Below are 12,816 nucleotides of genomic sequence, written 5' to 3' on the forward strand. Positions count from 1 at the left end.
AAAATACAAATTTATTTAATAGAAACGCTACATTGATGTTGATATTTTAAAAATGGAGACGAGTTTACAAAATTTTATCATATCAATTTTCTCATATATGTATATAAAAATTTGTTTATGCAAATATAAACACATAAAATCTGCAACGGGAGCGGTGCAAACAATAAACGGTGCTTTACATATAAAATAAAATATTATTTAATAGAAACACTACATTAATTTTGACATTTTGAAAACAGTCATTTGTTTTCAAAATTTTATCAAATTGACTTTCTCATATAAGTACGTAATAATTTGTTTTCGCAAATATAAGCAAATAAAATCCACAAGTATTGTGGTTCAAGTATTTAACAAATTTTTATACATATAAGAAAAAAATATTTAATAAAAATATTACATTAATACTGATAGTTTTCGTTTAATATGTTTAAACATTTGACAATATTAACAATTTAATTATTTTTTATGTAATTAGTGCAATGTTACGTTCCCGTACAAAAGTACGGATCTTTTACTTTTTTTTGACAGAAAAGAGCTTATTGCATTTCATTAACTAGAATATCAGAAATACAAGATGAAATGTTAGAGTAAATATGGAAACTAGGATTAGACGGAGCTTCCTTAGCTAAGCTATGTGCAGCCTTGTTTGCTTGTCTCCGGATGAACTTCAAGTCTGAATTCGTTAAATCAATTGCTAACATGTGTCTACAATTATTGATGATGACCATATAATTTGAGACACCGTTGCTTCCTCCATAACCACTATCTACCACCATTTTGAAATCCATATTAAGCATTTGTAAGTCTTTAACATTGCATAGTTGTCAAGAGTCTCGGTGCTTCCTCTAAACCAACATCAACAATCGGTGAAAACCACTCTATCTTTGCAAAGACAAATCGCTCCTCTTCATCTATTATGCAAACACCAATGCCAACCTTGTTAAGAGAGTTAGAAAAAGATGCATCGACATTGCATTTATACCGCCGCCCTGGGCTCGGTTTATTCCATTGCATACACCATTGCATTTAGAAAAAGTACGGATCATTTACTAATTTAAATATATTTTGATGAACAATCATTTTGGTCACCCTGCGAACATAATGGAACTACATATTTTAATGTATATTACAAATACATCCATAAGTATTTCTTTCATTATTCATTTTAGTCCTCGAATATGTTTTTAACTAGTCAATTTAATTCTTCAATTTTTTTATTGGTCAGTTTAGTACATATAAAATTATTAATAAAAAAGACTTTAAAACGTGTTTGCAATTTCTATCGATTTAAATGAATGGATATATTGTTTATTTTACCAATAAAGACGTGTTTGCAATTTCTATACCTAACGAGACTTTACTGACAACGCCTCACACTTTCAAGACATGTTTATTTAAAAAAAGTTATATGATGGTATAATTAACAACAGTAACATAGATGAGCAGTGGTTCAAAGTCTGCCTATCTGATTGTATCATCAGTCACATACTCACATTCAGACATTAGACAAACATAAATGAACACACGTTTACAATGCACACACACGCCAAAAACAAACATATGCACAAACAAATTAGGCGCTAAATATTTGAAACTGCTTTGGAATCAAACCTTCATTGTGACATGTTCAATTAAGCTAATAGTAGAGCTAAACTCAAATCTCAAAACCAAACAACCTCCAAAACATGGAAGAAACAACAAGAAAACTAATAAAATCCATTCACCAAAACTCCAACAACCCAAAACTCGCATGGCATCTCTTCAAACGAATCCTCTCTTCATCTCCCTCATCCTCTTCCTCTTCCTCTTCCAATCATCACCACCTCATTCCCACCATCACACGCATCCTTCTCCGCCACAACATGCACAACGAAATCAACCATCTCTTGCAACTCACCACTTCACACCATTCCCACATTTCAGTTCTTCATATCTTATCCCAATCACCCCACCATCTCGATTTCGCTTTCTCCCATTTCAAATCACTCAGAACCCATTTCCCATCAACCCCTCTTCCTCTTCAACTCTACCACCTCCTCCTCCGTTCCAGCCTCCAAAAGAATCGTCCACATTACGTTACTTCGTTGTACACGGACATGATTCAAACCGGTGTTAACCCAGAAACATATACTTTTAATCTTTTGATCCAGTCGTTATGTGAATCAAACGCGCTTGATCATGCACGTGAACTGTTTGATAAAATGTCTGAAAAAGGTTGTCAGCCTAATGAGTTCACTGTCGGGATACTTGTTCGTGGTTTTTGTCGAGCTGGGAGAACTAAACAGGGGATGGAGTTTGTTGATGGGAAGATGGGGGGGAATGTTAATAGGGTTGTGTATAATACTCTTGTGTCGAGTTTTTGTAAACAGGATATGAATGATGAGGCAGAGAAATTGGTGGAGAGGATGAGGGAGAAGGGTTTGTTACCTGATGTTGTTACGTTTAATTCTAGGATATCTGCACTTTGTAGAGCGGGGAAGGTTTTTGAGGCGTCGAGGATTTTTAGGGATATGCAGATGGATGGGGAATTGGGACTACCTAAGCCGAATGTTGTTACTTTTAATTTGATGCTTAAGGGGTTTTGTCAGGAAGGGATGATGGAGGAAGCTAGGTCTTTGGTTGAGACTATGAAGAAAGGTGGGAATTTTGTTAGTTTGGAGAGTTATAATACGTGGTTGTTGGGTTTGCTTAGAAATGGGAAGTTGTTGGAGGGTCGATTGGTTCTTGATGAAATGGTGGAGAATGGTATTGAACCAAATATTTACTCGTATAATATTGTGATGGATGGGCTGTGTAGAAACCATATGATGTTGGATGCGAGAAGGTTGATGGATTTGATGGTGAGTAATGGTGTTTACCCAGATACTGTTACTTATACTACTCTACTACATGGCTATTGTAGCAAAGGGAAGGTTTTTGAAGCTAAAGCTGTTCTTAATGAAATGATTAGGAAAGGTTGTCATCCAAATACTTATACTTGCAATACGTTGCTGAATAGCCTGTGGAAAGAGGGGAGGAAGTCAGAGGCTGAGGAAATGCTGCAAAAGATGAACGAAAAGAGTTATCAGTTAGATACCGTGACCTGTAATATCGTGGTCAATGGTCTGTGTAGAAATGGAGAATTGGAGAAAGCAAGTGAAGTTGTAAGTGAGATGTGGACTGATGGAACAAATTCCCTTGGTAAAGAAAACCCGGTTGCTGGCCTAGTTAATTCAATCCATAATGTATCGACCAATGTACCTGATGTGATCACTTATACAACCTTAATTAATGGACTTTGCAAGGTTGGGAAACTAGAGGAAGCCAAAAAGAAATTTATTGAGATGATGGCGAAAAACTTGCACCCTGATTCTGTGACCTATGATACGTTTGTATTGAATTTCTGCAAACAAGGGAAGATATCATCGGCTTTACGTGTATTGAAAGACATGGAGAGAAATGGTTGCAACAAGACTCTTCAAACTTATAATTCATTGATCTTGGGGTTAGGAAGTAAAGGGCAAATATTTGAAATGTACGGATTGATGGATGAGATGAGAGAAAGAGGAATACATCCAGATATTTGCACTTACAATAATATGATCAATTGTCTTTGCGAAGGAGGAAAAACAAAGGATGCCACTTCTCTTTTACATGAAATGTTGGATAAGGGAGTCGTCTCTCCCAATGTATCATCCTTCAAAATATTGATTAAAGCATTCTGCAAGTCTGAAGATTTTAAAGTAGCATGTGAACTTTTTGATGTAGCTCTGAGTGTATGTGGCCACAAAGAAGCCTTGTACAGTTTGATGTTCAATGAATTACTTGCTGGGGGAAAACTCTCTGATGCAAAAGAGCTATTTGAAGCTTCGTTAGAAAGATCTCTCTTATCAAAGAACTTCATGTATGAAGATTTGATTGACAAACTTTGCAAGGATGGAAGGTTAGACGATGCTCACGGCCTTCTTCAGAAATTGATTGATAAGGGATATTGCTTCGACCATTCATCATTCATACCTGTGATTGATGGCTTAAGTAAAAGGGGAAACAAACAGCAAGCTGATGAACTAGCAAGGATAATGGAATTGGCTTTAGAAGAAGATAAAACTTTTGATAGGACTTACCGAAATGGAAACTCTATCTTTCGTCGAAAATTACACAAGGATGGTGGAAGTGATTGGCAGGATATAATTAACAGGTATGACCATATGGTAGTGAAGATAGTCTTTTCATTCCACTTTTGGGTTCTGTTCTTTTATAAAAGAGATGTTTTTAACTAGATAGTTTGGGTTCTCTTGGATTAATTATTTACACAGTTCATTTCTTTGTTCATGATTACTGTTTCCGAAATCTGCATCGTTAATTTCTAAATGCAACTATTAGTCGCCTTAAACGTGATATGTGTTGAACTTTTGAGCAATGACAGCTCAAATTACTGAACTTTCTCATAAAGTCATGTTTGGATGAGTTGAAGACTAACATGTGATAAAATGTGTGCATTCATTGCTATACCAGCATTTGTTTGACAGTTTACAACTCAACAGGGTTGACAATCTCACATAAACATATGTTTACTGTTGTTTGAATTGTCTTCATCTTTGAAAGAGTTGCTTTATGGTGTGACATTTAAAGTTATCTCGTATTATTATTTTCTTCCATTTCGAATATGTAAGTTATATTAAATATAAACATGGATCCGGATATTATCTAGGAAATTTTGATTGTCATGAGTTCTGCGTCTATGGCTTTTTAATTATTGTAATCCATTCCTTTATGCTGCTCATTCTTTAATATTTCCTAATGATATGTTTCTTGTTACTGTTTTTTTTTTTTTTTGACAAAATGTTTCCTGTTGACAGGGATGTTGGCAGTAATATCGCATTGAAAACTCTGAAGCGTGTCGAAAAAGGTTGGGGTCAAGGAAGTATATCGAGTTTGCTGCCTCAAAAGAATGATTTTCTTGATTACTAAGGTAGCAGTTTATGTTGGTTTGAGGTTGGAGATATTGAAGATCTATTTGTAAGTAAAGCAAGTTTTCATTTTTTAATTATCATTCCTTTCAATCCTAAGATATAAGCAACATAAATATTAATTCAAATTCCACTATGAATTCCATAAACATTGACTGTAAACGTTCCTCCATCTTGTATGTAAAGACAGTATAGTGAATATTAACTCGCTGGCAAGTAAACAGAAAATTTGTTCGATTATTGTTGGGTTAAAAGGGTTTAATTCAAGAAAAGCTTGACACTCAAATTATTGAAAGTAATAATTGAACACAAAATAAAAAGGCTGTGCTAGTATTCTAGGACTATGACTTATCTCGTATGAGCTAACTGCATGTATTTATTTTTCATGAATGAGATAATGCAGATATCGACAAAACATTTATTTATATTAACTTTCAACTAATAGCATGATGTTGGTGCTGCAATAGAGTAGAGTAGACAACGACATTATAACCTAAATGACCTTACTAGTTACTACCACTGAATAGAGTAGACAATGACATTATTACCTAAATGACCTTACTAGTTACTACCACTGAAAAGAGTAGTACCTAAATGACCTTACTTGTTACTACGACTGAAAAAATATGAAAGTCTGAAGGGACTAGGTAGTAGTGAAACCAACACGCTCTAGATTCCTACCAAATGTAATTTGCAAGATCCTAATTCCTAACTAAACATTGGTTGAAATAAGTTTGAACCACTGGCTTTGGGGGTTGTCCAAACATGAAGAATCATTATCATCTATGCAGATGCATTTTCTGGTCACTATCTTGGAGGAATCTGAATCCATTTCCAAGCACAAAAGGGATCCGTTCCCATGAGAGGTGGCCAAGTGAAGACCAGTCTTTGAAACAGATTTCCAGGAACTTTGCGGCAACAAGCAATGTTCTGAGAGGGTTGCAGGAAGCCCTTCACCCTCTGCCTTTAGACACTTAGCAGAGTCCATCAACCTTATTGGAGAACCATCTCCCTCAGAACTCCATTGGCTATGACTCTTACAGTCTCCCAATACAAGTTCATTGTTACTCTCATTCACGTGAGCGCACTTACCGGTCAATGGGTGGAACATTATATGAGACTTTGAGAGGTTTGAAGTTGGATCTGCATAAGTAAATTACATAAACACACATTTTAGGCATAAACTCTGAGTGCATTTGAAAAAGCTTATTTATGCTTATGCTTGTTGTTGAACACAAACAATTGTGGAAGTGTCTATGAAACTTTATGACAATAATTTTGACGTGATCATATGTTGTTTTGAGCTTATTTCGGTAAACACATAATTTAGGCGATCACTCAAACAACTCTACGACACACATATGAATATATGATATACTAAGTTGTGCATATAATGTATTGTTTTTTGTGCACATTTGTATGTGAATGTGATAATATGTGTAGTATGTATGTATTTATATATCATATCATGTCATATGTACCTTGAATTTTCTTCTGGAGAAGCTGAAATTTCTGAGGGAAATTTGGGTCCCTGTAATTTTTCCAATCATAGTCCATTACAGCATATGTCTCACCAGCCCCAACATTGCCTTGTCTAAAATAGTAGCTTCCACCAAAAGACCACAAGCTCCAATCCAAGTCATTAGAGACGGCATAAGACACAAAGCATGGCATGAATTTGTTGTCCACGGCATTGCCACCAGTCATGTCATATCCAAATTCACTTATGAATAAAGGTACTGGATTGTTACCGCTAATAAGAAAACCAGCTTGGTCGTTTAAGGTTTCAATGACAGAGGAACAAACCCAATTCATTGGTTGCAACTTCCACCTATCTTGGTTTCCTGAGAAGGAATAAATGTGTGCCTCGTACACTAATTTGTTGGTGAAGTTTAGATCAAGGGTCTTTTTCTTCAAAAATGAAAGGTCATTGTCAAAGTTAAACCCTGAAATAACTATTAATAAATCTGGGTTGTGTTTGTGAATTGTGCTTGCTCCTTGGGTTACATACTTGTACCAATCCGGCAAATTTTGACGTCCACCTCTTAGCTCATTCCGCAAGTCCATGGCTATCACCTATGTATAACATCAAGTAAAGAATAAACAAGATATGTCGATGCAAAGGGAAAAAAAATTATATAATGTCATGACTCATGATTTTATTATTTTTACTGAGAATAACGATTTCATTATGATTTTATTAATTTTACTGAAAATAACGATTTCATTATATTTGTAAATAAGCCTTTATAATTTAAAATTTTCAATAAAATACTAGTAACATTTTTAAATAAGCCTTTTTTTTTGGAAGGAATTTTTAAATAAGCCTTTATGATTTAACATTTTCAATAAATACAAAAAAAAAATCAATAAATAAGCATTTATTATCAATTTTATATTTTTTTGTTAGGGGTATCAATTTTTTACTTTTAAGTTCTTTCACACACCATTTTGTTAAAATATAACCATTACTTGTCGAAATAAAGTACAACCATTGCTAAAACAAAAAAAGTTTATAACTATTTTCTTATTAAAGAAGTATAAGAACTTAATTTAGGCTTAAATATATCAATATATTCAACTGCGAAACATTATGTAAAAATTTATTGGACAGAGTTTAAGATACATATGCACGATTTTACATCATCATCTAATCATATTTTATCGCAGAGACCGATGTATGTTTGTTGAGATGTTTTAGGAAGTAATATAAGTGACACACAATATATATATTTAGATATGATTGGAATGACCATAGTGCATATGAAGCATATCCATTTTTTTACAAGTTTTTTCACATAGACAAGGCAGATGTATGTTTGTTGAGGTATTTTAGAAAGTAATACTATGTGACACAATATTTAGATATGGTTGGAATGACCACAGTGCATATCCATTTTTTTAAAAAAGTTTTTCATGTTTGTTGAGATATTTCAGGAAGTAATATAAGTGACACAATATTTAGATATGATTGGAATGACCATAATGCATATCCATTTTTTTACAAGTATATGAATATCCATTAAACTTTTACATAATTTCTTAAAATTAACTTAATTGTTCAAGATATTTGTTAAAATATTTTAAAATTCATATATAATTTCTTAAAAGTATTTAAAATTTTAAATAAATTCTTACTGTCTAAGAAAAGTTCACAGACTTCGATCCTCTTCCAATCTCTCTTCATGGTCTCTATCTCTATTTGTTCATTGTTTATTAATTCTTTAATAATTTCCCCTCTCCTCCACCCTTAATTTTTGTGTGATGAAAAGACATGAGAAAGTTAAGATTACAAAAAAAAAAATGTATTGTAAATTTTTAAAAATTACAAAAAAAATAAGTAAACTTGATCATGGTTTTGTGATTACTTACATTGGGTTTTCCCTTGAAGTGCTTAGCTATAATAGCCAAACCTTGAAGCCATTCATCAGGATGAAAATGCCTATCACCAAAGAATCCATTCTGATCATTATTATCACAACACCAATCTGGCATACTAACATGATTATCAATAAGCACCATAACACCTTTTTCTCCAAGAGCATCAATAGCAGCTTCATAAGCTTGAACATGTGTCATGTTCAACATTAAAGGGTTATGTTTCTCAATAGCCAACACAACATCGTTAGGTATATCGAGACTATAAAGTGTATCTCGAATTGTATCATTTGCATGTCGTGTGAACATGTAAGTAGCATAAGACAAACGGACACAATTGAAACCTGACTTAGCAATTTGATTAGCTATGTCTTGTATAGGCAATTTGTCAAGACCTTCAACAAGCATTGGGGTTGCATGTGCAACCCAATGTGCACAAGTTAGTTTCATTCTTTGTCCTGTTGCATCATCGATGATCCATCTCTTTTGAGTTGAGAGTGGAAATGAGTTGCAACAGTATGAGGTTAATATGGCTATGAAAATGGTTGAAACTAACAAAAGGGATGATTTGCTCATTTTGTTGTTTTTACTAGTACCTTTTCAATGAATGTGTCATTTACTCTCTTCCAGTGCGTTTATATAGACAAATCTAAAAAACTAGACGATAAAGTGATATACATAAATTTTAAAATTGATCTTTATCCATTTTTAAATTTAAATTTATTCAAATGTAAGGTTCTTTTTTGTGTTTAGCCATTTACTTTCGGATTAAGTTAATAGTTTTCATTTTTTTAGTAAAAAAAAAAAAAACGGTAACTTAAGTTTGGATAAGTTGAGTAGAAACGGCACGTGTTTGGATTAATAAGTTATCCTTTTTCCATAGAAAAAAAATTAACGTCGTTATCTGATGGGTTTTATTATATTAATTCGGTGGATTCTAGGGTGAACCATCAAACAAGTGGTTCACCGGTGGACCATTTAATATTTACCATCAGATGAGATCAATGGTTGAGATCCATTAAAATTATAAAAGAGAATATTTACAATTGACCACACACAATCTTTGTCCTTTCTCTTCTCCCTTGTTTTGAGTCTCATCACAACTACCACGTGCATCCTCATGCCACGGTGACTCTACCGTCACCACCACCACCACCACCACCGTTACTAACTGGTGGTTCTTTTTTAAGGCAAGAAAAATTTCAATCATTAATTTCCCCCTCTTTTATAAAGATGTAAGATCTCTGCAAAATTGATCAAATTTTTGTTAATATTCCCTCATTCCAGATTTGAAATTGTGTTTCATGTTTGTTGTAGGTGTTCCACATCTTATAATACCCAATTTCAAATTCCTCTGTTTGAAGCGCTTGTCCTTTGGATTAAGTTTTGTTGATTAATTAATTTTCTTAATATTTGAATAAGATGAAAACAGGAAGAACATTTAAATCAATGGGATTTCAGCGATTCTTGATTAACATCCATTTTGCTTATATAAGCACTTAAAGAAAATTCAAACCAATTTAGTAAAAACATAGAACATATGAGTTTTAATTCTTTCAAAATAAAACATGAGTTTAAACCAATGGTTCACGATAATAGAAAAGGCACCAGAGTGAATGAAGAAGGTGAGGTATGACAGGATTGTATGCCGGCAATTGTAAATATTCTCTTTTTTAATTATAATAGATCTAAACCATTAATTTTATCTGATGGTAAAAATTAAATGGTCCACCGGTGAACCACTTGTTTGATGGTTCACCCTAGAATCCACCTATTAATTCAGGTGTTTTTCTTTTGTTAGTTCTAGTTCATCTTGTAAAAATATTTTTATTTTTCATTTTCTAAAATTTGTTTAATTTTAGTTTTTAACGAATGATAAAATTTTAAGTAAACAATTGTGTGCAATTTTGTGAAACAATAAAAACGCAAGAAAAAAATCCTTATTTCTAAAAATGCATCTACTATCAATATATAAAAATTGAAGTCCATCAAAATTTCATAATTGCCCTTATTTCTTATTTAACAGATAATGGTCTTCACAAGTGTAACAAATTTTTTCTATAAAAAAATAGCAAAATTTTATAACTGTCCTTATTAAAACTCATGATCTCCTTAATTTTATGCGTATAGTGGTTATCTTACATAATGTAATTTATTTATTTTAAAATAAAATTAATTATAGATAATGGCCAGTGCAACCAATTTCCACGGATAACTTTGAACTAATTTATTTATTTTTTAAAAAGTAATTACGTATAATGATCGTATCTACTAACAATACATAAAAACTGAAGTCCAACAAAATCTCGTGATCATAATTATTAAAACTCATGATTATTTGACAATTAATTGCTAACATTTGTCATTAAAAAAATCCTTTATTTTAAGCACAAAACTTAGGCCCATTTTCTTACATGCTTTTTGCATGGTTCTTTCACATAATTTTTTTTTTTTTTTATGGTTATAACAAATTTTGAAAATAATCATGGATTTGAAAAATCATAGGTAGTTGTGAGTATTTTATGTGAAGTATCGCACAACTAACATTTATGGAAATACACATAAGTTTAATCCTTATTTTAATTCTAATAAAAATCTTAGGTGTATTTTCTTTGGTGCTTTTCATATGCTTTCTAAATAAACTACTCATGAAAAGTGTACTTTTAGCTAAGAAGCATAGGAAAAACACATAAACAAATTGACATAAGATTTGTCCTTATTTCAAACTATTTATTTGCTTCTCGGTTTTCTCATTCATTAAATTTCATTTTAAATTATATTTAATTTAGCACATATTTTGTCAAATTTAATAGATAATTTATTTTTTTTAAATTAAATTGATAAAGAAAATTTTAGATAATTATTTGATTACCTTATTTATTTTAATCAATTTTTTATATTTATAAGAAAATAATTTTATTTGCCTAGATGTGCTCATTATTTTTGTTCTAAACGCGCACTATTGATAATTTTCCAACTAAGATAGCTAGCATTTATTTATTTTATTTTTAAGGTTGTTTATTTATTTTTTTTGAAAACTTGGTATCAGGTCAAAGAATCAAGTAATCCGAGGGGTCCAATCTCACTTTCCACTTGTGGATTTTAAATAAATATTATATATATAACACAAACACTAATATTATTGAAGATAATTTTTCAATTTAGATAGATATCATTTATTTATTTTACATTTAGGAAGATATTTATTTTACATTTAGGAAGATATTTATAGTTTATTTAAGGGTTAATTAAGTAAATGATCCATATAAATATTCAGAATTTTGTTTTTAGTCCCTGCAAAATAAAATCACACTTTGTAGTCCTTGTGGCATTTTCCTTTAGCATTTTAGGGACCGAAAATGCTAACGTAAATTTTTTACAAGGACTAAAAATGTTGATGAAATTTTTTACAGTGACTAAAAATGCTGTCGAAATTTTTTACAAGGACTAAGAAGTGCGATTTTATTTTATAGGGACTAAAAATGAAATTCTGAATATTTATAGGGACCATTTACTTAATTAACCCTTTATTTAATAGTTTGTGGGTTATAATTTGAGTAATATTTTTTCCTTTTATAACTCCCAAGTTTTTATAGACTTTTATTAAATATTACACATAAAACACAAACATTTGTCAAAAAAATAAAATAAAACACAAAAATTAATATTATTTATACTAGCGAAAATATGTGCACTTGTGCACTCATGTATTCGTCTTTCCGTTCTTTTAATTGTGCCAAAGTTTGAAAATTATGAACGGTATATTTTTTTATGAAATTTTGATTTTGACTAAAAGTAAAAATATACACCCTCCGGTCACTATTATAAGCATAATTTTGCATTTTAGATTCATTCATTAAATGATGTATGTGGTCTATAATAAAGACCATATACATCATTAATTGAATGAATCTAAAATGCAAAGTTTTGCTTATAATAATGACCGAAGGGTGTATATGATATTTTTATTTTTTTAATGACACCAACAACAATTTTTATTATAGAAAAAGTTGTTTAACGGAATAATTGGGATAATAAAAAAAGTAAGTATAGATATTCTCATGTCGTGTTTGTTACACTTTTATTTTAATATTTGTATTGAAAGTTGAGGGTAATTTTAGAAAGTGAAAAAGTCAACTAAAAAAAGCCGAAACATGTTATTTTCTTTATATATATATATATATGTGTGTGTGTGTGTGTGTGTGTGTGTGTGTGTGTGTGTGTGTGTGTAACCCGGGCAATGCCGGGAAAATACGATAGTTCTTAATTAAAAATCGTTAAATCCCTTTAATAAATGAACAACACTATAACAAGGATTCAAATTATTAATAAAAAATTAGTTAAATCTCATTAAAATAGAAACAATTTTTTTTGTTTTGTTACATGGCTAAATACAAGAATATTATTTGAGACTATTAAAAGAGTTTATTTTATTTTTCTCCTAAAATAAAGAGTTGACTATAGTATATGACAATATTGATAATTTTTC

General features: G+C 31.4%; 2 protein-coding genes across 3 annotated transcripts; one reads left to right on the plus strand and one right to left on the minus strand.

Moving 5' to 3' along the window:
- Positions 1–1,446: 1,446 nt before the first annotated feature.
- Positions 1,447–6,338, plus strand: LOC146932492 (Pentatricopeptide repeat (PPR) superfamily protein). 2 transcript variants are annotated; one of them, XM_085704172.1, is made up of 3 exons: positions 1,486–4,177; positions 4,839–4,998; positions 5,741–6,338. In XM_085704172.1, exons 1-2 carry the CDS (start codon positions 1,686–1,688, stop codon positions 4,948–4,950), a joined length of 2,604 nt encoding a protein of 867 aa, XP_085560298.1. In that variant the 5' UTR covers positions 1,486–1,685; the 3' UTR covers positions 4,951–4,998; positions 5,741–6,338. The 2 variants fall into 2 exon arrangements, with proteins under 2 accessions (XP_085560297.1, XP_085560298.1); XM_085704171.1 differs by lacking the exon at positions 5,741–6,338 and having other exon boundaries at positions 1,447–4,177; positions 4,839–5,189.
- Positions 5,354–8,938, minus strand: LOC146932493 (glycosyl hydrolase 5 family protein-like). Its single transcript, XM_085704173.1, has 3 exons — positions 8,322–8,938; positions 6,431–7,025; positions 5,354–6,092 (listed from the first exon to the last, which is right to left on the minus strand). The coding sequence occupies exons 1-3, from the start codon at positions 8,901–8,903 to the stop codon at positions 5,662–5,664; spliced, it is 1,608 nt and encodes a 535-aa protein (XP_085560299.1). The 5' UTR covers positions 8,904–8,938; the 3' UTR covers positions 5,354–5,661.
- Positions 8,939–12,816: the final 3,878 nt, after the last annotated feature.

Source organism: Medicago sativa, chromosome 4 (genome assembly GCF_051527215.1).
Source record: "Medicago sativa cultivar Bolivia chromosome 4, Bolivia_mono, whole genome shotgun sequence".
Taxonomy (NCBI): Eukaryota; Viridiplantae; Streptophyta; class Magnoliopsida; order Fabales; family Fabaceae; genus Medicago; species Medicago sativa.

Bases quoted from the DNA above. Each gene is read 5' to 3' on its own strand.
- LOC146932492 (XM_085704171.1), top strand. From the start codon at position 1,686: ATGGAAGAAACAACAAGAAAACTAATAAAATCCATTCACCAAAACTCC. The intron at 4,178-4,838 runs GTATGACCATAT...TCCTGTTGACAG, and splicing joins TGGCAGGATATAATTAACAG to GGATGTTGGCAGTAATATCG.
- LOC146932493 (XM_085704173.1), bottom strand. From the start codon at position 8,903: ATGAGCAAATCATCCCTTTTGTTAGTTTCAACCATTTTCATAGCCATA. The intron at 7,026-8,321 runs GTAAGTAATCAC...TGTTATACATAG, and splicing joins ACTTCAAGGGAAAACCCAAT to GTGATAGCCATGGACTTGCG. The intron at 6,093-6,430 runs GTACATATGACA...TTACTTATGCAG, and splicing joins TCTCCAGAAGAAAATTCAAG to ATCCAACTTCAAACCTCTCA.